The sequence below is a fragment of the Lepidochelys kempii genome, chromosome 1 (assembly GCF_965140285.1).
Source record: "Lepidochelys kempii isolate rLepKem1 chromosome 1, rLepKem1.hap1, whole genome shotgun sequence".
Taxonomy (NCBI): domain Eukaryota; kingdom Metazoa; phylum Chordata; order Testudines; family Cheloniidae; genus Lepidochelys; species Lepidochelys kempii.
The window spans coordinates 46,682,047-46,707,390 of record NC_136380.1 but is presented as its reverse complement, the minus strand read 5'-3'; the positions used below and the strand labels follow the sequence as shown (position 1 = coordinate 46,707,390).

Genomic DNA, 25,344 nt, shown 5'->3' with positions numbered 1-25,344 from the left:
CCCTCAGCTCAGCTTGAGAACTGTCCCTATTCAGAACATGATACAAGATGTGTGTCTTCTCGCAAAAGCCTTCCAGACATTACAGACAAGAAATTCACATGCACACACCACTTAACAAGCAGAAGCTGCTGAACCTGGGAATGGCACAAAGTCCACCATGGAAATGGATCTCTATGCTATTTGGTGCCTAGACACAACTGTGATAGGCCCCCTCAAATGATCTAAAATAGACAGATTAAACTCTTACTCCCTCATATTTCAGTGCATAATGGACAATATAATTGTCCATATAATGCTGTCCCCTTCATATATTGGCTATAAACTACTTTCCTTTTCTCTTCAAATCAAACTACTCTTGGATCCTTTCAGGTTTACAGACACTCTTTTACCGCAGTATGAAATCCTTATCCCTTTCATTTCCCAGCCTTTTGGTACTGCCGAAATTTAGGTTAAGACAGTTGACATTTGCTTGTTGTGCTGCGAGCTTCTGGATGCTTTGCAGTTGATGTGAGTGGAGATCAGGATCAGTGCATTGACTGTTTTTTTCCCCACAGGAATTCTGCTACTTGTTTTTAAAGGACTATATTTTAGGTTGCTTGACATAAAAGATTCCATGTAAATATTATAATGATGGGCAAGGACAGACCAAGTGGCCTTACAAGACTTCTTTACAGCAGAGGAGCTTGCAGCATAGGGGATGTTAGACAGAGGGGCTATGGCTTTAAATGAAAAGGGGTAAATCCTGCCATCCTTACTCAGTCTTTTCAAAGCTCCCATTGACTTTGCAGAGAGTTTTATACAAGAGTTGAGCATAACTGAGGGCCTTAGAGATCCACACATGCATCTCAGCCTCCTCCGTGGAAAGGGGAGACAGCCACCTCCATGGCTTCATCCTTTCCCTCTGTCTCTGGCCTGCACAGAGAGCTCTCTATGAACCCAGGCATGCACCTGGGGAATGGGCTAGGGCTTGCATTGTCCTCCCGCTGGCCCTGTGGAGTTCCTCCTGGAGAGAGGACACAGTCAGATGTCTTTGGGGCAGTAACTAGCTGTGGGAGCCCTGTTAGTGCTGTTCCATTGATGATAGATAGCTAGGGAGTGATCAGTGTGAGGCTTATGGGGGTAGCAAGCCACCATGTGCATGATACTAGTCTACTACTGAGCCACAGGGTCCAGGGCCTATTCCATGTGGGAAAATCATGTCCCCCCGAATGAAACAATTCTGGAGCAAACTCAGTGTGGGGAACCTTGCAGAAGTTTCCTCTCTATTCCTTCCCCGCTTTGTTTGTTAATTCCATAGAAGAGGTTCTTGGGCCCTGAGTAAAGACTTCCTTGGCCCAGGGGAAGGTGTGTGGGGGAAAAAACCCAACAGCTACACTGCAACGTTGCAGTGATGATAACACTGTGAATGTGAGCAGATTGAATATGGGAAGGCTATTTACCATTGTTAATGCTTCTCTTATTGTTTTTCTAGGCTCTAGTTCAGGGTCAAAATTAAAAGGTCCTGAACTGAGTATAAAAGGCGCACAACACGTCATTCGAGCAGGCCAGACTTTAAATCTCACATGCAGGTAACCAGATGACTTGGGTTGGATAATTTTCCTGGGTATTAATCCACAGGACTTTTTTGTTTTTCTTTTCTTTTTTTTTTGTGATAGATAAAACGGGGAGCAGGGAACAGTGTTGGGGGATAATGGGGGGCTAACTTCAATGGCAATTGTTTAATAGCTCTCTGTTTCCGTTGCTGTTTTTGGAGAACAAGATTAAAGAGAACCCCAGAAATAGCCTGATATAATAAAACAGAAAGCTTGGGAACTGGAGCTATATAATTGTAGCCCAACATCATTGTTTTTATTTCCTTATCTGTGTTTGCAGGGGGGAAATGGTTCATTCATGGTCTCTGCCTGAAGCTCCAAGTAAGGAGAGCAAAAGGCTGAAAGTAATTAAATATGCCTGTGGAAGGAATGGCAAACAGTTCTGTAGTAGCCTGACCTTGAGCAGAGCTCAAGCAAATGACACTGGATACTATAGCTGCAAATATGCATCATCAAGTGCTGTAAAAAAGAAGACAGAATCTACGGTCTATATATTTATTAACGGTAAGATTCCAATATTTTAAAATGCTCCTTTGGTACTTTAAATTCAACAGTGTTAAAGTGGTCAAAAGTGCTGCAAGTCAACTGTCGTTAAATATCTAAATGCTGCATGTGAATGACATCTTCAGCTTTGCAAAATGGTTATGCAAATTTACCAGCCCATGTACAAAATCTGCTTGCCCATCATTTACTGTGAGGCTGGAGGACAGTGCAAAAAACTTAGTGTCAATGTTTTATTTGCTAGTGAAAAAGAATGGAAGGAAAAAACGCAAATCCAAGCACACATCACATTGGGCAAGTAGAATTTTGCAAGGTTGATTTATCTGAAATGAAATGGACCAGATGTGCATCTGTGAAATGATTATGGCATTGCAGAACCATCTCACAGTATCAAATGGTAATTCAAAAATATCTCTGCCATGGTACTCCTTATCGATGCTAATTGCCGTTAAAAGACCATAGGCTGCTATCTGGCCAAAGGATGCCAAATACTGTCTTGTTGCAGATGGAAAGATCCATTTTCCAGTTTACCAAGGGAATTTTCTCATCCTGTAGAAAATTAATGTTTAAGTGTTTGTCACTTTCAAAACATTCAGTACTCTGGAATTCTATCAGATATTAAACGTATTGATTCTATTTTATGTCATTCTGAATATCAGCTCTTCTGTGTTCAACAACCAAAGATTGTGTAATATATGGGAAATGCCTGCATTATAATACTAAGAATGACTTGCTGGCCTTGTTCTCTGCAGGGATATTAATCAAGCACAACAGTCACTAAAAATAAAATAAAATTATAATACAAGCTTTGCATTTGCTTTTGAATTTTATTCTTCCTTGAGCTTTAATTCTTTGAATTTACAGCAAAAACGTGACTAGATTAATGTCAGTTATCAGATTAATAGATTTTAAAAATCTGCGATAGAGAGAATCCAAAATGGAAACTTTTCCGACTTATGTGTCTGCCTCCCCTATTGAAGTGGATGCTGGATTGGATCGTTCTTGGTTTTGGTCTTGCAAAATGAAGAACGTGACTGAGGCTGTGTAAAAGTGGAACCAATCAGACCTGTTATTTATGTCTGACAGAAAACAAGAGACCCATCCGTTTTGGTCTATATCAGTGGTTCTCAAACTAGGGCCGCCACTTGTTCAGGGAAAGCCCCTGGCGGGACGGGACGGTTTGTTCACCTGCTGCGTCCGCAGGTTCGGCCGATTGCGGCTCCCACTGGCCACGGTTCACCGCTCTAGGCCATTGGGGGCTGTGGGAAGCGGCGCGGGCCGAGGGATGTGCTGGCCGCCCTGCCTGCAGCCCCCATTGGCCTGGAGCGGCGAACCGCGGCCAGTGGGAGCCGTGATCGGCCGAACCTGCGGACGCAGCAGGTGAACAAACCGTCCCGTCCCGCCAGGGGCTTTCCCTGAACAAATGGCGGCCCTAGTTTGAGAACCACTGCTCTATATCCTGCCTTACCTAGAATTGCTCAATAAATTTATATAGTCACTTCTGCTTTTTCTACCTCTGAACAACACTACGAAAGTATATACTCCTCTTAGTGTTTAAACATTTACCTATGTGACTTTCAGTAGCATAATGCTGGGCAGCCAGCTATGAACGTATCCCTAGAAGTGTAAAGAAGGTTACTAATTTATTGACTAACATTTCCTGCTGCCCATGAAAATATGCAGCTTTCTAGAATAGTAGTTCTTAACCTTTTTCCTGTTGAGACCCCCCTTGAGCCTTCCACCCCATCTAGCTGAGAATACTCTCCCATTTAGCAATATGAGAAGAGCAAAGGTAGTTGTTGTGACCACTTGACATCCTGACTCCAGACTGAAAACCATGTGCTAAGTCTACATTGCTACATACAGGAGACTCCTACATGTTGGTCTCTCTCTCACTTTCTCTCTTTCTCTTTCCTGCACGAGGTGTTAACACTACTTGTTTATCACTGAATTAAGTTGAGACACCGTCAGTCTTTGTCCCTCTTGAGTGCTTTATGTGTTGTTTCCTTGTATTTGAAAGAGAATCTATGTCAGATGCACAAGAATCAGGGTGGGCTTCCTAGTGGATGCAGATGGCTGGAGAGAAACATAAGGTCCTTAGAGACAGAGTGGTTTCTGCAGGCAGGAAAAAAACCTTTAATATGCCAGGTAACATTTTCAAAACGTGCCTAAGTGACTTAGGAGCTGTTGACTTTCAATGAGATTTAGACTCCCAAATGCCTACGTCTCTTTTGAAAGTGGGATTTAGATTCTTAGAAAATTTTACCCTTCACCTTGCTTCCCAGGAAACTTGTGAAAGGTTGTTCAAGAGGCAATCCTGTCCCAAGCTGAGATATCTCTGGCACCCCAGTTTTTAGAATCTGACATTGCTTTCAGTGGTGTGTCAGTTCCTTAACAACCAGGTGTTGATAATCTCAATATAAATGACAATGGATACATGTGCCAGCCTAGGGGTAATGGAATAAGTTGCAGGGTAACTGCTTGATCTGTGCCTGATGAATGTATTCCTCTGAACTTTTGTAAGGTGGGGAGAAAAGTTATTGAGCCTACATAGATTTTACAACTTCAGGAAGAAATGTTGAGCAAGCCACGGGAGATGCGTTTTTGTGAATACACGAAAAAAGGACAGTTGTTATATCTAGCTAGGTGCAGATGCTAGCCCAGTTTGTCTTTGTAAATTTGTTCCTAGGTGGCTCCTGTAGCTTTGAGTCCAGGAATTACAATTCCCAGGATGCACTGGGGTGGAGGGGGGGAGAGAGAAAGAGAGAGGGGGAGAGAGAGAGAGGGAAAAGAAGAATGTGAGCTCTGTGAAAGAGTGAGGGGAATGAAGCTTACCTTTGCTGTTATCAAGCTTCCCAAGTCTTCCTCAAAGGGTGAAGGTACAAAACAAATTGATGACGAGCATAAAAGAACCACAGAAAAACAGAAATCTAACTCACCCAAGTGCCTCATGATTCCTGCTGCTGCAGTCTGCTGTTTCTCCTATGGAATCAGTGTGGCGTTATCAGTTATAAGGGAAAGCGCATGCAATGAAAGTGCCTCTTAACTTAAATCAGTGCTTTTTGGAAACCAGCATGGAACTCATTTATTGAGCTCAGTTTGGAAACAAATAAATAAACTTCCTTTGAAGGTTTTAATTTTTTGAACTAATTTCTGGGTGCTTGGGAAATAAACTAGTATAAAATCCGAATCACTAGTAGTTATGTATTGTTTCCTGTCACAGGACATATGTGTCAGTCAATTCCCCATACTAGTACCATGTGGATCACTAAGGTGCCTCTTTCCCATGTTTTAACTCTCTGCACAGGAGAGTAAATAGTTGCTCTTTACAAACACAGAAAAGGAATCATGAAAGTTAATATTGTTTGTACAGGAAGTCCTCGCTTATTGTTTTGAAAATGTTACTTGTTTCCGTAATTAGAGTGACTTCGAATATGAACTGGATAGAAAAGAATAGACATATTAAGACTTTCAGTTCAGTAATACAAATATCCTATTGCAGAGGAAAAGATTATATACACAGAAAGGAAGATATAAGTCCCTTTTCCCTTGTGGGATAATGAAAATTCTTGCTGAGGAAGATGAGATGAAAATCTTATATGCCCCAACACTCAACATGGTACTTTCAAGATCCTAGGTTTCCATTATCATCCTGCCAGGCCACATGAAATTCTTTCAGAAACCAGTCAATATATAAAACCACTTTTTCCACTGGAACGGCCAATATTGAGTTGCTGTGGGGGGTGAGTGCATAGTCTATGCAGTAGTTACTCTGGCCCCAGACAACCAGGAACTGATGCGTCAGGCAAAAGAAACAAATATTCTTGAGAGCATTGACTTTGTTGCAGTTCACTAAGAAAACTGGGATCCGTATAGTGCATAAGCCCATAGAAACCCTATGAGCCGAGGAGGGAGAAGGACATTGGAATTTGAAACTCAGGAAGGCTTTCTGCAAGTTCCTTATGATCATGAGGCCAAATCCTGCTCTGAGTTCTCACCCTGCTCACCAGTCTGAAGTGGGTCGTTTCACTGAACACCCCCCTTAATGGGACACTCACGTTACTCACAGGAGTGATGTGGGCAGGGTTTTCCACTTGCAACTAGATCATATTAATGCGATGAAGATATTTAAAAAACATACCAAATTAGTAGCATACCAGCTCTTTTGACTGACTGGCTGCCCTAAGGCAGGATTCCCCAGTGACTGTCTGTCACTTTCAGGCCTGTCTTTCTGGATGAAAGTGGGTATCACTGAATTTGAGGGGAACCTGCTATCTGTCTTGCATCTTGGTCAGCAATGGGAATTGTTTTATGTAGTCCTAATCTGATTATCAGTCTCCAATTTGTCATTCTTCAAGGTCTTTCCTAGCATTGTCAATGTTCATGTATGCTAATTTATCTCCTTGACACTATTCCCTGGATGGTGAAATATTTAACGATACTCCTGCTATGCGCCCTTCTTACAATATTCTGGGTACCAGATGTTGAAAATGAAGCAACTAAACAAGATTTTACTTCAATACAATTTAAAGTATACACATTCATAGATCACCAATGACTACAGTTTCAAACATGTCCTCTAATCTTGATTGTTTCAATTTTTTGGGTGCCCAAGATTAGATGACTTAAGTGTTTCAAGCTGAGCAATCAAAAATGAAGGCCCCCAGAATTAGTGGACACTGAAAAATTTAAGCCTTTGGACTTTCAAAGTGCTTGTTTTTTGGGAGCACATTTTGAAACCCTAGAGTCACACCCTGCAAACCCTTGGTGCACAGAATTCCCTTTGACATCACTGGGAATTCTGTTGGCAGCTGGCTGAATCAAGCCTTCGAGTTGGAATGGATTTTAAATGTGACTCTAATGGATTCACTTTTCATAACCCTGCATGATACTACATCTCATAACAGGCAGACTGTCTAATAACAGCTCTCCAAAAACTTTGGTTTAAAGTTAAAAAAACCCAGTGTCAGGAGAATTTAACTGGTAAAGGTGTGACTTAAAAAAAAACTAAAAAAAACCCCAAAACCCCCCAAATCCCCCTCCCCCAAATCTCTGAATGTTGACCAAAGATTTAGATTATTTTCTTCCTGTATTTTTTTTTTAAATCAGTAATAACCTGGCCATGGAACAACTTGCCCCAGTGTTCCCAGTGTGGGAGGCTCTGCATCTCCCTTATCCCTTTCAAGTTCCATCTCTGCAATTTGGCACATCTCTATCATATGAATTGTACTTTTTGGCTAACAATCTGTCAAAGTCAATAATGTAATAGCACATTTGTTATGAAAGGGAAACTAGGTTAAACTATATTACAGCTGTATGCAGTATGTGGACACATTTTCAGTGCATAAGAAAGTTCCTGCTACAAAATAGAGTCCCTTAGAAACACATTGACATAAATCACTTGTCGTTTCCATTCCTGCGGAAGGAGGCTTCACTTTGTGTACTGTGAGTAGTTCCACTGGATTTACTGGGACTACCCGCAATGTGTAAAGATAAGCATCTGCCTGTTCCTGACTGTGCTTTGATGTATTGTTGAAGCGTGCTAGGAAACCTTTAGTGGGCACCAGCAGGGTCTACACTGACCAATTAATGTGCAACATGTCAATGCACTTTAGAAATCATACCCTGGTAAAGCGCATTGCTCCACCATGTTGATAAGCCTGTTGTGTCTGAAGATAAGTGCTTTAGTCTTGAGATGTTCAACTCCTCTCTACTTTGGATTTTGCTTGCCAAGTTATTCTTGTCCAGGGTTTATTTCTAAGTTTATTAATTTATGTCTCAATGTCACTCTTTCTTCAATGTCCAGCAATCATTTTCACTGGAGGGCCATTATTTTTGGGGCTAGGAAAGGAAAAGAAGACTGAAGGGCTTCTAGAAATAATTTTGTCCACTTAAGGCTAGATTCTGTGCACAGTCCATTCCCAATGTGCTAAATTCTTCTTTCAGTTTCACCAGTGCAACCCAATTGACTTCCATGAAGTTGCACTGATAGTTGCATCCGATGAAGTGAGCTGTAGCTCACGAAAGCTCATGCTCAAATAAATTGGTTAGTCTCTAAGGTGCCACAAGTCCTCCTTTTCTATTTGCGAATACAGACTAACACGCCTGTTACTCTGAAACTGATATAACTGAAGTCAAGGGTTGCATTAATGTAAATGAAAGGAGAATTTGGCCCATGGATTTTAATACAATTTACATGAGTATATCTGAGGACAGAATTTGATCCTTAAAAATGTCTGTATGAATCGGAGAAAGGTATACTCTATAAGTAGGGAAACCATTTCTTTTGAGCCTGAAATACCACTAAGATAAGCATGATATAGACAGGTATCCTCGTCCCATTGAGTAGAATGGCAAAACTCCCTTAGCCTTCAGTGGCACCAGGGTTTCACCCACAGCGTTTGCTTCTGACATTTTTATCTCTGTGTTTTTTGACTTTCATAGACTCCTAGATTCCAAGGCCAAAGGGACCATTGTGGTCATCTAATCTGACCTCCTGTATAATGCAGGCCATAGAACTTCCTCAAAATAATTCCTAGAACATATTGTTTAGAAAAACATCTAATCTTGATTTAAAAATTGTCAGTGATGGAGAATCCATCATGACCCTTGGTAAATTGTTCCAAAGGTTGACTACCCTCATTGTAAAAAATTCACACCTTATTTCCAGTCTGAATTTGTCTATCTTCAACTTCCAGCCATTGGAACATGTTCTACTTTTTCCTGCTAGATTGAAGATCCCATTATTAAATATTTTTCCCCAGGTAGAGCCAAATAGACTGTAATCAAGTCATCCCTTAACCTTCTCTTTGTTAAGATGAATAGATTGAGCTCTTTGAGTCTATCACTGTAAGCCGTGTTTTCTAGTCCTTTACTCATTTTTGTGGCTCTTCTCTGAACCCTCTCCAACGTATCAACATCCTTCTTGAATTGTGTGCACCAGAGCTGGACACAATATTCCAGCGGTGATCAGTGGTTATTCCAGTGGTTAAAATAACCACTCCATCCCTACTTGAGGTTCCTGGTTACGTATCCCAGGATCACATTAGCTCCTTTAGCCACAGCATCATATTGGGAACTCTTGTTCAGTTGATCGTCGACCATGGCCTCCAAATCTTTTTCAGAGGCAGAGATTTGTGTAGTTGAAGTTAAGAAACCTGAGGGCACAGAGTATGGAAAGGAGGAGCATCCGTTTGTCTGACTTTGCCATTTCAATATGTGCTAATCCAGTTGTTTGTGCAAGATATTTGTCATAATATTGCCTGAATTAAGGCTCTTATGTTTTAATCTGTTTTATGACCAGTTCAATAAAATAGCTGCTATTTATGTTCACAGACAATACAGCAAATGACCTTCATGAGGTTTGTGATTCTGTGACCACTTTTTGTGGCTTCATGTTGATTGTGAGTGGGAAATATTGCGGGTAACCTTGTTAAACACAGTACAAAACCACTAACTGCAGGCACAATTATTGTTTTAAAATACAATATTCAGTAAGAAGTGACCTCCAACTTATGCAAATATTCAGGTTTTTTCCCCCTGTTGTTTAGCAAAGAATAAACATGCTCCTCCCAATGAAATACTTAAAGCCAAAAGAGCATAATACATCGTGCTATTGTGATCTTCAACATTGCTGAAAATACTCTTTTTTTAAGATAAACCATTCTGTTCAAAGTCAGAATTAGACCCCCATGGCCTGATTCACCACAGTGTTACTTTGCTTTTACACCTAGAGTTAGTTACACCACCGTAAAAGTGGAGTGGTGAATCAGACCCAAAGGGTGGAGAAACTTCATATTGGAGATGGCCCAGAAGAATAGGGGAGGGAAGTCAGATTTAGACTTTACGGGTCTAATTCACCACTGTGTTACATCACCTCAGGAAGGAAAAATTAATCTCTGGCAATCAGAAGGGAAACATGGCAGGAGCTGCTAGCAATAGGTAGGTTGGGGGGTGAGGGTGGGGGGTGGGGAGAAAAGACTAAGATGAGATCAGGAGGGTTTATTAATTGGGGAAGAAAGGTTCTATCTCACTGGAGTATTCTGACTCTGTTACTCCAGCACCAGCTGCTAGTCCTGAAGTAATGACTATATCCCCTTATGACCATTAAGAAGGAAGGAGAATAAAATCAAAGGGGCTCAGGAAAAGCCTCCAAAGTAATTATGAAAACAAAACGCTGCTAGGAAACATGATGCATATTCCTTTTAATCAAAAGCAGGAAGACATTTGGAGGGCTTTGGGCCATATACTGCCCTCAGTCCATGGCGGAACTCCCCAGTGATGTCAATGGGAATTCTGCATATGAATCGAGCTATAGCTGTGGCTGGCTCTTAATGTCTAAATGCTCTAATGTGTAATTGTAATTTCAGATTTACAGGGGAAAGCCATCTTCAAATGTAATAATTTCATTCAGAGGAGTCAAGGAAACTTTTTTAGCTTTGTTACAGCACTTCACTGTCTCCTCCAAGTGTGAATGGCAGCATGCACGTTTCCATTAAGGGAAAAAATGGTTCTTCACATTTTGTGCTGGTTTCCTGTCATCGCCTTTAGACGGGCAGGGAGTCCTGTGAGGTTAGGGCAGTACAGCTCCCACTAGAGCAATGTTGGCATCAGTTAGTGGTGACACTTTGTCTGGAGACAGTACCGGTAGTCTTCAGGGCAGCTCTTCCTCACACTTGTAACGATCTGGAGATTATGATACAGGAAACTACTCTGCAAAGTTTGCTGGTTTGGGAAAGTAGCTCTTAATTTTGTGACAAGGATGAATGAGCCTTAGGGGAGTAACAAGTCTGTTTCACTAGTGATGTTAAAGGTCTAGTGACCTCTTCCATAACTGCAGCCCCTGCAAAACAAAAATGTTTCTTTTACAATGGTACAAGCAGGCGCAGTCTTGGTCTTTCCTTGAATCATATTGCAAAGGAAATGTTAGACTAACAAGTCTTTGAGTACTTTTATTGCATACGCAGTCTCTACTGTGCATGAGCTCCTTTTACGATCACAACAGATCTGACTGTGATCCAGGCTTTCAATTTCAAATGATTTTCTTCATGCAACAATTTGATCTCATCTATCAAATCTCCTTAAACTCTTTGGGCAAAACTATCTCTCACTTGCGTAGGGGTAAATCTAAGGTACTTCTGAATTTAGCCCATTGTAAATAAGTGCAGAATTGCTTCCCTCCTGCCCTGTGCCTAAGATGTACTTTAATTTGTGTAGTCTAATAAGAAATGAGGATCTTAAAGGATTTTATTACGATGTGAAGTGATGCACATACTCTTGACTGAAAGAGAAGCAAAATAATGTATTTAAAAGAGTAGCAGCTTCAGTGAACATATAGGAATGTTCAGAGATTCATGACTGGGATAATTTGACAGTGATACTCTATTTCAACATTCACAAATGGCCAAGCCTTGGAAGGAAGAATACTATTGCTATGTATTGGATTCTGACTGAGTGAAAACAGCAGAATTTGGCTGAAAATGCACCAGAACTAGAGACAGGCCTCAAGTTAGGAATCAAATAGTCCACATTTTGGAGGTGTTAAAAAAGCCAAACCTAGGGTTTTGAATTTTGCAAATAGCCTCTCTCTTTACACTGCATAAAACCAATCCCCCAGATCTGACCATCTGCAAACAGGATTTGGATCCAGAGTTTGTGGCTCTTGTCCATCTTGGTTAAACAACACAAACAATAAAACATTTGCAAAAGCAACAGTAATGTTCCCTATTTCCAATGTGGGCTATTTATGCCAATGCCTTTTGTCAATGGTGATTGCTTAAGGAGACAGTAAATTATACTGGCAAGTCTTATTTGTTGAGTTAAATGAAATAAATGTTTTCCTGTCATTTTCGTTCACCTTGTCACTTACAAAAGAGACACAAATATATTGTGCTGGTGGGAAGGAATGCAATTATTAATGCTTACTCGTCCAAATTCTAAGAGCTACTTGAATATCTGATTTAATGACCATGTTTAGGATCCCAGTCCTAGTCTTACTGAAGCCAATGTGAGTTTTGCTATTGACTTCCAAGGGAGCAGGAACAGGCCCTTAGTGGGGTGTTTTTTGATAGGTGAATTCCAGCTCAGTCCCATGTAAGTACTTCTTCCAATGACAATAAAAAATAAATGAACCCAAACACAATGAAATATGGTATTTTATTTATGTCCAAGCCGTATGTGAGATGCAATAAGTAGAAAAAAATCTGCTTACTTAACATCACCTATATTATATATAATATCTATCTATCTATCTATCTATCTATCTATCTATCTATATTAAAGATGATGCAAAAATGTAAAGAAATGTTGTGTTGATTATTAATGATTAGTGATCTTTCATACACTGCCAAAATATTTTACCAGCCCTAAATAATGAAAGTAAATGGAACAGGTATTTTGGAAACTTATCAACACTGATAGTTAGGGAGAATTGGCTGATCTGTTGTTATAGTTATCTGTAAATAATGAAAAAAACATTTTTAAAGAGATGGGGGGCCTGTGGTGAGAATTTTCTCTAGGCCCTTCAGATTTACCACAATAAATGAGTAGGCTCTTTTTAGTTGTTGTGGTAATCTGTTAGTATAGTTTGGTTAAGTGAGCCACACATTTTCTGTGCAGTTGTAATGTTTCAGGCAGTTACCTTTTCTTTTTATCCTTCTCTGTAGATACAGGCAGTCCGTTTGTAGAGCTGCACAGTGACATACCTAAAATTATACACATGACTGATGGAGGAGAGATGATCATTCCATGCAGAGTCACAGCGCCAGACATTGCTGTTACTTTAAAAAAGGTAACTTGATTCACGTATATTTCTGAAAGTGTTATTGCAGACATAAATTTGCTGCATTACTTTTTTGCAACGATTTTAATGATTGGAGTGTTTGAGCAATTACTTGTTCCCTTGTGTTAAATATTAACTGTATATTCTGGGGGCACCTCTGATTTAGGGGATAATCTCCTCTTGGAGCCTGGTCCAATGACTGAAATCAATAAAGATACTCCCATTGACCCAAGCTCAAGTGCTTGCTGCATAGAAATGTATGCACGTGGCTCCCAAGGAAGCTAGTAGAATTACATACATGAAGTAAATCCCCAGGTATCAAGATGAGAACAGTACTCCTTTGTTAATGTTATTCTTGTTTAGTTGAAATAGAGACGACGGCTCATAGAACAGGAGAGCTGTGCAAGTCAAGGATGGGATGCTTTATCTATGACTGGAGAGCTCCATATGTGAAGGGATAGATGAATGGTATTGTTTCAGGAAAGAGAAGGTCAACTCTTTGTGTAAAACAGCAGGAAATAGTAAGACAGGACTCAAGAAAACTGATGAACTGTTCAAATAAGACATGCAGGGTCAAATTTTCAGCTCGTGAAAATCAACATAGAGCCACTGATTTCAATGCTCTGTTGATTTACACCAGCTAAGATGTGGCCCTTGTGTTTTAACTTAAGGTAGAGGTTCTCAAACTGCAGTGGTCCATGGAGCACTTGCTCATGGTCTGTAGAGACCTGGCTGGTGACATGACACTAACTTTCCTCCTTGTTTCCAACTGCTAAATCACATTAAAGGAAGCTAAAAATGCAGAGAAAATAAACAACTTGAATCTAAAAACGATCTCTATAGATTAAAGCACTTTTGATTCTGGAGCACAATTCCTTAGTGAGGTGTGGAGCAGGGTTGGCTTGTGCAGAAAATTTGATGGCTGTAGAAGCAAAGAATAAATGGGGCCGGGACTGAAGTGTGTGTGTTGTAGAATGAGAATCAATTTTTTAGATTTTGGAGGTTGTGTGGTTAAAAATGTTTCCTTGTTGTGTCTTAAACCTCAGTGTATTTAATTCCTAACTGGGAAAACTCCTGTTTCACTAAGCATTCTGCCTACAAGGATCTTCTTTAAAATGAGTTTCTCCTCTCCCTCCTCTTCCAATGAATGAGATTTATACCCACCACTCTTCCTCCACTGCCAGGGAGTATCCACTACCCTTGTAGCTGAAGTTTGTGGTGTAGGATCATGTGGCTCTATAGCACCAAAGTCAGATATAACATGGATTATAAGGGAGGAGGAGGCTTGCCTTAACTAAGGGAATTGGTTATGTATACTTTTTGCATTCCAGGAAAAAGAAATGTGCCTCCCTAGTTCATATCCAAATTTCCTGGAACATGTAAGCTACAGGTGCTTAGATCATGTACTTGGTTATTTGTCATGCTATGAAACCAGTGGATGTAGGCTCCAGCAATTTTTTTGCTTAAGTAACATTTAAGAGAGGCCTGCGATTTATTTTACAACTGCTGTCATAGTACTTATGTCTAGATGGCAAAGCAGTCATTCTGTTTTCTACTTGGCAATAAAGCGAAAAGCCAGGATTCCTGTTCTGGAACTTCTGTAGCTGGAAGAACAGCATTGAGCCATTAGGTCTCTATCCTGTGTTAACAGGAATTCAGAAAATAGGTTCTCTGTCACGTTTCACGCTTCCTAGGGAAGCAATTCCTCCCTTTGGAGTCGACTCAATCCTAAAGTCATGTGGAGACACTGCCATTCGCATTTTGTTTCTCTTAGTATTGTTACCTTTTAGTTTCAATGGTGCAATGTGGGGAAATTCCATTATTCATCTCTAGTGCTATGAATGATGTTAGCCAGTGAAATGCAATGTGGGGAAATTTTATTATTCATCTCTAGAGCTATGAGAATGAAATACTGTAATTGAATTACAGTGAAATACGGTAATTACCTGTTGTACAAATGTAATTGCAGCTTTATGTGAGCTTTGAGAAGTGTAGCTGCTATAACTTCAAGTTAAGTGTGTGGGCCAACATTTGCGTATTGCACAAGATGGCAATCAATATACATACCACAGAAAGAGCCATAAAAATCTTGCAGCCAGGGATTAAGACAGTACAAGGAATTGGAAAAGGAAGATGGAAACTTTCATTTCTGGGTCACGAATTCAAATCTATCCTAGGTCTATAGCAACTGAATTTTTTTTTCCTCATTGTTTGACAACCTGTAAAATTAGTTAATGGTTTTGGTCTAATTCTTAGTAGACAGATTGCCACATTGCCGAAACCACCATTGACACTGCTTATGGTAACCTTTGTCCAAAGTTCAAATGGGCACCACAGCAGCAACAGCATGTGCCTTCCCCACATCACCAGGGTAACTTGCCTCAGCCCCACCATGAAGGAACCATCTCTTGGAGAAGTTGTTTTGTCTCCCTATCTCTTCCTCCCGGCTGAAAACGCCAACGACAGTTTTAACACACAGGGGCAGCCATGTTTGAAAAACAAAAAGAAAAAAGGGGCGGAAGATTAGGGAATTATTGACCACAAGAATGGGAGGTTTTATAGGCCCTTCCTTCCCCAAATCAGATTCCTCCTTCTCACATGAAGAAAGATGTAGATATTTCAAAATCTGTTACACATTTCAGTATGCTTTAAATTGGCATTTTTAATACAATATATCTTACAAAACATATGGGAAACATATCTTTACTATATTCATAGGCTTTCAATATTGTATTGTGGCAGGGCCATAAGACCCCATGCAGGATCAAGGCTCATTGCGCTAAATGCTGTACACATAGGAAGACAGTCCCCTACAGTCTAATTGGAAATAAGAAGAGCAGAGGGTGACTAGGGAAACTTAGCTGCTATGGTGACGTGGGTGATCTAAGTACCTAGATGTATAATAATGATAATATCCCATGTTTACTTAGGTTATTCTGACCAATATTGTCTCGTTCTTTTCTTGAACTCCCTCATGTGTCTGACTCCTTCTTTTGGCTCTCTTTAGATGGTAAGTTCTTTGGGGGCAGGGACTGTCTTTTTGTTCTGTTTGTACAGCACCTAATACAGTGAGGTCCTGGTCCATGACTAGGCCTTCTAGGTGTCATGGTAATACAAAATAAAACAATAATAACAACAACTAAGTGATTCTGGATCATTTCAACTTTTTTAAAAATCAGTCACTGGTGGTTTCCTGCTGGCCCCCTGGCAGAAGTGGAGTGATTTGAAGGAGGAGAGGGTAGTGCTCGGTCACAGTGGCTCTGTGCATCGGGGCAGCGTGGAGAAGCTGGTGAGGAAAGTGGGCAAGCAGGTCACCGAGGGTAGTGGCATTGGTGGAATGGAGTGAGCGCTGAGGGTGGCTCAGTAAGATATAACAGCAAATAAATAGGGAGGACCTGGCCTGTTTCAGTTCTTTCCAGTTGGAAAAAAACCTTAGCTCTCCTCTCCTCAGAGAACATCTGATTGGAGCACCTTGGACTTTTTGATCTGACTCAGCCACAGGAGACCAGCTTTGCTGTGTAGGATCCCAGAGGGCTTTGCTTTCATGTTCTGCCCCTGCTTTTAATTTTCATTAGTCATGGATTTCAATTGTCTAATGTGTCCTTGATGGTAACTGAAGTTTCCCACACACTTTTTTTTTTTAAAGATGCCCAAGCTGCTTATGTAACTCTAACCTTTTCCGGGAGGTGCCGGACTAGTAAATTGTTTGTGCATGGATTTGCATTAGGGATGGGTGGGGCTCTTGGAGCCTGAGGGTCTGTGAACCGCACAAACTATACTCCAGCTTCACAAAATGAGATTAAGTTTGTAAAGGTTTGTTCTAGTAATTTAGACTCTCTCCCTCGCTCTGCGCCACTCCCAGAGAGGGTCAGTGTTAAGAGCTTTTCTAGCTAAAGGGAAGCATGTGCTATGTATTAAGGCTAGATAAACAACACTCTTAGCCCTAAAGCTAGGCTAATGCAAATTTATTAACTGATTAATTAATGAATAGGAATTCAGCTTGCCCTGGGCAGCATCTGCTTGTGGGGCTCCTGTGGAGCCTTGACTGCAAATCGAATCCTCCTCTTATCTCCCAGCAGAACCCCTGGGGGAATGCAGCAGTGAAACAATAAGGACAACCTGCACCTCCACTGAACCAGCCGGGGGTAAATCCAGCTGGATGGCTTGAAAACCAGAGCCGTGAACTGGTTTAACATATTGTTTGTATGTAGAAACAGTAACTACAATAGCGCCGTCCCTAGAATACAAGGCACTGCTGAATGTCAGCCAGCTGGCTATAAAGTAATGGACTGCACTTATGCGTGTAACACATAAGTCCCCTGTGATTTGCAAGCTTATTATAGCTTCTTATCAGATGTTGTAAAGATAAGGAATTCTATTCTACTGCAGCACTTTTGTGCCAGCTGTAATTAGTCATCATTCATGTCTGTCAGAGGAAATGGCATGCGATGACGAGGGGGATCTTGAGGGCAGCTTTAGGCCTGTGCTGAATAGGCAGCACCGAGTGTGCCACATTTCAGAGGGAAGGTGTTCTGTGCAGGAAGAAACCACCTCGTCACAAGTCCCCAGATTCTGGGCATCCATCCCTAAGGCTTTGGCTGCAAGAAGAGGAGGGCTGGCCAGAAGACGAGTTCTCTGGTCAAGCCAGGGGGCAGGACAGAGGTGAAAGGCATGCAGCGAGGCTGGTGACAGAAAGCAGTGGCAACGGCAAAGGTGCTTTGTTGACGTGGGAGGGGAAGGGGCACACACCAGTCCTTTCTTAGACCACGAGGACACCGCAGCTCAACTGGGAGAAATCTTAAAAAAACGTGCAGTTCTTCTTTAAAACGTGACTATAAAAAATGGCACTGTGAATTTCCGTACTAATGATTTTGGATTCCTCAGTTTTTGGGTACTCAACCTGAGATACTTTAAAGGTGCCTGATTTTCAGTGCTGAGCACTGATCCTCTGAAAATAAGGCCCAATTAATGTATTTCAGGTTGGGCACCAAAAATCACTAGTCACTTCTGAAAAATTAAGGTCACAACCTCCTGTGGCTTTCCTCATTTTCCAGTAAGAACTACAATTAGCATGACTGAGGAAGCTCTGCGGCCTTATGATTCATGGATTGTGTGCTGTGATAGTCATGAGAAGCATGTATATTATGATGTGTCAGTTTGGGAACATGTGCACATAATATTCATACCCTTTCAGAAACAATTCAGTGGCCTTAGAAGACAACAGAAATCAAGAGATTCATCAAACTGAATCTGAGCTGGCATTTGTAAAAGGCACAAGATGACAGCAAAGGAAGTTAATCCGTCAACCATAGGGGAAAATGTGTATTTCTTTCTCAATAGCCACACCAGAATAGTTAATTACAAAGTCTGTCTGTCTGAGGCACTTTGACTGCCAACAAAAGCCAACAGTATTGTAGGCAGACTAAGCTCCTAGGCTAAGGCTAGTGTCATTCATTTGTATATTAATTTACAGCCTGCAGTAAATAATGTAAATGATGGATACAAATGAAACCTTCACATTCTGCACCCAGATTTTCTTTTAATTTAACATAAAACATTTACTTGAAAATATGCCTAATTAAATCTTGTCATTTGTAAATTGATTGGCATTTTTTAGATTTGTTTTTTAAATTCCTTTTTATTAAGCCTCCACAGGTTTTTGGGGAGGGGGCTCTGTGGAAATAAAAATGGATTAGTTTTTATCAAATATGTTCTTCATTTTCAGATTCCACTAGAAACTCTGATTCCTGATGGGAAGACAATAATTTGGGATAGCACAAAAGGCTTTATAATACCAAAGGCAACATACAGATTCATAGGTCTCATGAGCTGCGAGACAACCATTGGCGGGCATAAGTATAGTACGAAATATCTAACGCACCGACAAAGTGAGTAGTGTTCACCTCAGTAGTCTCAGTCTTGGAAACATGGCTTTATGTTGGTGTGATGCTATTCATTTTTCCTTTCTCTTTGTGATCTGCAGCCAACACAATATTTGATGTCCAACTAAACACCCCAAACCTAGTCAAATTGCTGAAAGGAGACACCCTGGCCATTAACTGTACAGTTGCTGCAGCCTGGAACACAAGAGTTCAGATGACATGGAGTTACCCTGGTGAGGTGAGTGCTTTGGTCTGTATGTAAAAATGCTACTTATTTTCTGAAACAGCATCCCATTAATAAGCAACCCCGTTAGGAATTTTGGCTTGAAATACTTGCCATACTTGGCATTCCATAGTCATGACCCTCGCTGACATGTCTTTTATTGCCTTTTTACAATTATTATTTTGCTTAATTGAATGAGTAAACATGTTTCCACAATACGCTGAGGTATATTGCATAATCAGGAGTGAACAGAATTGTTTCATCCTTGGGAATTTCTTCTTGGTTTCGGTGAAGTAATCAAAATTTATCACCCAAAGCCAAGTTCTCTTTTGTAACAGAAAAGTTTTCAGTTAAGCCATCTTTCTAAGCCCATTCATGTAAAGGACTGGCAGACAGTCAGGCACCCGACTCAAGCATGTTTAGAAAAGATATTACTATTCAGCTAGCCAAGATCTCATTTGTTAAGTGTCACACCAACAATTCTCTTGTTTTGACAACTACAAGAATGATTTTGAATGTATTTCCCCTCTCCTGCCTCCCCCCAGATTGGGAGCATCCTCATAAATACTTGTCATTTATGAAACAACTGCCAGGGAGTCCGTGTTAAGCTGATAAGAAATTTGACATTCGTTTAAGGTTTACAGCTCCCAGTCCTTTCATGTCAGTTTGATTTATACTGTAGATTCAAGTCATGATCATTTATTATGTCAGTCATTGTGCCTAATCACAACCTGAAATTACGATTACACTATGTCAGAATGATTACACCAGCAGCTTCTAGCATATTGTGGCTGTTTGCACTAACATTTTTTCATCTCAGAAATAAATAACTTAGCAACAAACAATACTCTGAGCATGCTAGAGAGGCACATTGTTGCCTTGCCATTGATCCATTGCTTAACATTACACTTTGCACTGTGAAATAGTGTTTTGTTTTTGTTTAGATGATAGGCTGCTCCATGTTTTATAAGACAATAACAATGTTCTGGGTTAAATAAACTCTGAGGCCAAAGGCTGAGGGGGAGTCACAGGAAATAACCCCTCAGCTTCAGTTTATCGTCTGCTCCACCCTATTCTCTTGCCAAATCTTGTCATTTCTCTCTCTCTGTAATGTTTCCAGAATTCTCCCCTTCTCTGTTCCTGCTGCTAACACCCTGGTACACACCTTGTCTACTGTAAATCTTCTCCTCTCTGGCCTCCTATTTTTTCTCCATTTTATTCAACATGCTGCAGGTAACACAATCTTCCTCTCCTGTTGTTTCCACCCTTTCCTGTGGAGTCTCTTCATTGTCTGTATGTCTTGTCAGGATCACTCGGATTCTTCAGCCTCATTTCCTAAGTGCGACATAACTCTGCCCCAAGCGCACCTCCGTTCTCATTTCCACTCACTCCCCCGTGTTGGGGCCCTATAGCTGGCAATATTTAAAGTTGGGAAGTGACTATGTAGCCATATGCAAAATTGGTAGATGTAGGACTATAGTAATTAATAACCAGATTAAATTTTAAATTAAGGGTTAGCAGGCACACTGGGTTAATACATGAGCCTTTTACCCCCTACACCAGTGTTTCCTGTCTTGGGGGACTGGACTCTATATGGAGAAGTGTCATTCTAGTTCACTGGGTCACACAGGCAGAGCAGAGGATTGGTTTAGTTAGGAAGAATTATAGGACCCCAAATCCAATACCTCCTTAAGATCCGGTTCTGCCATGACAGCTACACAAGCATGCTTAGCTAAGACCTGCATTTACGGTGAATTAACCCCCCGCCCCCCCCCAAGCACCCCTCTGTTCCAGTATGTCTTGCAATAGCCCTTGCTGAGCAATCAGATAATCTTGTTCAAATTAACTCTCTCATTTTTCTCCCAGCCCCTTCTTAGGCAGTCAAAATGGGAAATGACTGCCTAGGAAGGAGTACTATGGAAAGGGATCTGGGGGTCATAGTGGATCACAAGCTAAATACAAGTCAACAGTGTAACGCTGTTGCAAAAAAAACAAACATCATTCTGGGATGTATTAGCAGGAGTGTTGTAAGCAAGACACTAGAAGTAATTCTTCTGCTCTACTCCGCGCTGATTAGGCCTCAACTGGAGTATTGTGTTCAGTTCTGAGTGCCACATTTCAGGAAGATGTGGGAAAATTGGAGAAAGTCAGGAGAAGAGCAACAAAAATGATTAAAGGTCTAGAAAACATGACCTATGAGGGAAGATTGAAAAAATTGGGTTTGTTTAGTCTGGAGATGAGAAGATTGAGGGGGGACATGATAACAGTTTTCAAGTACATAAAAGCTTTTGCAAGGAGGAGGGAGAAAAATTGCTCTTCTTAACCTCTGAGGACAGGACAAGAAGCAATGGGCTTAAATTGCAGCAAGGGCGGTTTAGGTTGGCCATTAGGAAAAACTTCCAAACTATCAAGAGTGGTTAAGCACTAGAATAAATTGCCTAGGGAGATTGTGGAATCTCCATCATTGGGGATTTTTAAGAGCAGGTTGGACAAACACCTGTCAGGAATGGTCTAGATAATACTTAGTCCTGCCTTGAGTGCAGGGGACTGGACTAGATGGCCTCTCGAGGTCCCTTCCAGTCCTACGATTCTATGATTCTCCTGCAGAGAAAGAAAAGTGGAGAAGGTACAGGAGCAGCTGGGCTTGCTAGTCCTCCTCTACCCCTATCACCCTGGAGCTAGGGAAATTTGCCCATGTACATTGAGTCCCAGTGGCAACTCTCACAGTGCACTCCACATTGCCACTAGCACTAAAGGTAATAGCAGCCAAGGATGAGATTGCTGCTATTCACTGTATCATTATATTTTAGACTGTACAAAGTGACCTGGCCCTCTTCTGTATTCGGAAAGTGCCTAGTAGATTTTGGATGCTATTGCAATTTAAATAATAATAACTATTTGCTGCTCGTAATATTATGTCTAATTTAGTTTGTAAGCCCTGTGGGGTGGAGACCATGTCTTTCTGTGTGTGTTGAACAGCACCAGGGGTCTGAATCTCAATTGGGGTTCTTGGGCACAATCATAAAAACATATTAATATTATTATTAATAAATAATAATCATAAAAAAATAACATTTGATTTACACTTTTTTTCTTTCTAGGCAAACCACAGAGCATCTGTAACCAAACGCATTGGCCAAAGGAATACAGATGCCAATATTTTCTACAGTATTCTTGTTGTTGACAAAGTGCGTGATATTGATAAAGGCCAGTATACCTGCCATGTGAAGAGTGGACCATCAATCAAATCTGTTAACACAACAGTCCACGTTTATGGTAAAAAATAGTGTGGATGTATAGAATGTGTAATGCTCATGATCCCTGTTCAAAGCTAAACAATGGTTAGAAGCTTTTTGTATACAAGGACAAAATGGAGGTGAATTTTTGGCAAGCCAGTCGTAGGAAGAGAAAAGAGCCTGGGAACAGAATATGTACCATTTGATCCAAGATGCTCTTTTATTTCATTGGTAGTAGATAGCTAAGTCTGATCACTAAGCTGATCACTTTTGTTTGCAAAGTGCATGAAAATTCTTCACTTGTCAATACCAGCAAAAGTAGTCACCAGCACCAGAAAGACTCCCAAACAAGAGACAAATAAACAGGCTTAATTTAAATGGAAAAACCCCAATGCTTCTTCTCTGGGCAACATTTACTTTCGTTATCTATGCCCAGTGGTATGCAAACCATATAGCCCATGATACTGGTTTCCGCTCCTGGAAGTTCTTTGTTATGTGAAGCTCATGAGAACTACATCTCCAGCTGCGTATATGATTCACTCCTTACCAGACACACACGGAGAGTAGATTGATGTGATGCACTCTGTATGGAACTACACCTTGAGACAATTCAAATGCTGAAGCAAGTGCAGGCTACTGCAGCTGATTTATGAAAAGGAGGTTCAGTTTGAGGGCATTAAATCAGCTGAACTGGCTTCCAGTAAGATTCCGGCTGGAAGTCAAGGTGTTGGTTTTAATTGAGGGTGCTCTGAACGGTTTAGGACCTGCTTACCTGAGAGATCATTCTCTCCATGACATATCTCCAGCAGAGATCAGCCAAGGCACTCACATTGGAGCTCCCTGCCTTGATACTAAATGAGAGGGGACTGCTGGAAGGTGGTTCTCTGGGAGGGGTTCTTGGGTTTGGAACTCACATCCCTTATTGTCCAGAACCTGCATGTGTTCTGGCCGTGCTGCAAAGCCCGTCAAGGTGTGTGCTGAGGGTCCAGGTGGTTATATTCATGGGGAGTCCTGCGGGATTATTTTGTCTGTTTTAATTACTGATTTGGGTGTCCAGAGCACAGGTTGAACAATTACAGCTACATTTTTATAAATTAGAATAAATCAACCTGAAATCCTCAGGACCTGAGCTTTCAACAGCTAGCTTTCTCAGCTCAGGAGCAGGCTTTTGCCAACAGTTAAAGAAGGTGAAACTATTTTTTACATTTAGGTTACAAAGATTTGTAGTTATTTTTTATGGCTGTAAAACATGCATTCCTGACACTGTGCCGAAGGGTGGTGTAGAAATGCACTTCGTAAAGGAACAGAAAAAATGAAAGGTATCAGCCCGTTGGGCCCAGCCTGCAAATCTTTATTTGAGCCAATAATCTTCCTGAACTCTAGGTAGCATCGGGTTGATGGTACTACAATATTGAATTGGGACTTGCCTGCATTATTCTTAACCTTATCCTTGATACTCAAAACATAGTTAAGTATAGATACGTCTGCACTTTCAAAGGACATCTACAACCCATTGATCTGTCGTATGTTTTCCTTTGAACCAAACTTTACAGTTTTTAGAAGAAAAAAATCTTCCTCCGGTGTTAAAGAATACTCCATACATTACTTTGTTAGGCAAACTAACTCATCATAAAGTAAAGGAGGACTTGTGGCACCTTAGACACTAAGAAATTTATTTGAGCATAAGCTTTAATGGGCTACAGCCCACTTCATCGGATGCAAATAACTCATCATAGAGACTGAAACATGGGACAATATACAGTAATGTAATTGTACAAAGTGAATAGATTAGACATGATTATAATGAAGTTATGAAGAATTTCTTTGTTTGACAATGCAATTGTAAGCCACTGATCCAGAGTCTTTTTGTCTTGTGGTTGTTATATCTCTGATGAAGATAAATGGAACATTTCTTCCTCTGAAAAAATCCTCTTTGGAATATATAGCCAGGTTTATGGACCATGGACCAAATCTCAAATTTCTGAATGTTTGTGCTGATCCATTAGGTTTTGTAATGGCTAGATTGATCGCTATAAATCTCTGGTAACTCAGAGCTCAGTCTTGGGCTTTATCTACATTGGCAAGTGAAAGACAAAACTTTTGTCATTTAGAGGTGTTAAAAAAAGCCACATACACAACCCGGAAAGACAAAAGTTTTGTCGACGACAAGCGCTGGTGTAAACAGTGTGTTGTCGGCAGAAGTGCTTTCTTGCCGACAATGCTAATGCCACTCATTGGGAGTGGAAGTTTTTTGTCGGCAGGAGAGCCAACAAACAGTGGCTACACCGCATGTCTTTTAGCGGCACGGCTGTAGTGGCATGGCTGTGTCGCTAAAAGCTGCGTCATATAGACATAGCCTTGATCTCAGAATCCATGGATGCACAAATGATGATCAGAGATCCCTATTAGACGCCTTCTTGTAAAGGTCACCATAACATATGTCTTATTGTCTGTAATAAGTATGAAGCCTGACTGAGAATCAGTATCTTAACTATGTTGTATTTTGGTTTTTTAAGATAAAACATTCATTACTTTGAAACACCGAAGGAAAAGCGTGCTTGAGGCTGTAGCTGGCAGAAAATCCTATCGGCTGTCAATGAAAGTGAAGGCATTTCCCTCACCAGAGGTTGTATGGTAGGATTACAGTTATTTCCACATAGATAAAGGAACTACCTCTTGGGTGGGGAAATAACACCTTTGCTCAGGTTTAATCATTTGATTTCCTGGTAAAATATTGAAATAAGATACCCTGATATGGAAATAAATTATTATAATATTTAGCAGTTTTATTGCACATTCCATCAGAGGATTTCAGAGTACTCACAAATATTAATTAATTAGGCCCTGATCCAGCAAAGCACTTGAGTGTGTGCTTAACTTCAAGCACACAAGTAGTCCCATTGACTTCAATGAAGCTACTCCCGAGGTTAAGGTTAATTGTGTGCTTTGCTGGGCCTAAATCCTCACAATATACCCATGAGTTAGGAAAATAGTATCCCCATTTTACACATGGAGAAGGGGAGGCACAGAGAGGGTAGGCGACTTGCCCCAAGTCATACAGGAAATCTGTGGCAGATGTGGGACTAGAATCCAGCTCTCCTGGCACTGTCTTGACCACAAGACCATCTTC

General features: G+C 40.8%; 1 protein-coding gene across 3 annotated transcripts in view; it reads left to right on the top strand.

The window, feature by feature from the left end:
• FLT1 (fms related receptor tyrosine kinase 1) overlaps nt 1-25,344 on the top strand; it is a 138,791-nt gene that overhangs the window by 20,271 nt on the left and 93,176 nt on the right. For 2 of the 3 annotated variants that reach the window (XM_073340742.2, XM_073340762.2), the window contains exons 2-8: nt 1,472-1,568; nt 1,873-2,096; nt 12,758-12,882; nt 18,599-18,761; nt 18,857-18,993; nt 22,080-22,254; nt 24,731-24,848. In XM_073340742.2, the coding sequence (XP_073196843.1) occupies nt 1,472-1,568; nt 1,873-2,096; nt 12,758-12,882; nt 18,599-18,761; nt 18,857-18,993; nt 22,080-22,254; nt 24,731-24,848 (1,039 nt within the window). The remainder of the gene's footprint in view (nt 1-1,471; nt 1,569-1,872; nt 2,097-12,757; nt 12,883-18,598; nt 18,762-18,856; nt 18,994-22,079; nt 22,255-24,730; nt 24,849-25,344) is intronic. The other variant, XM_073340752.2, reaches the window with a different exon arrangement.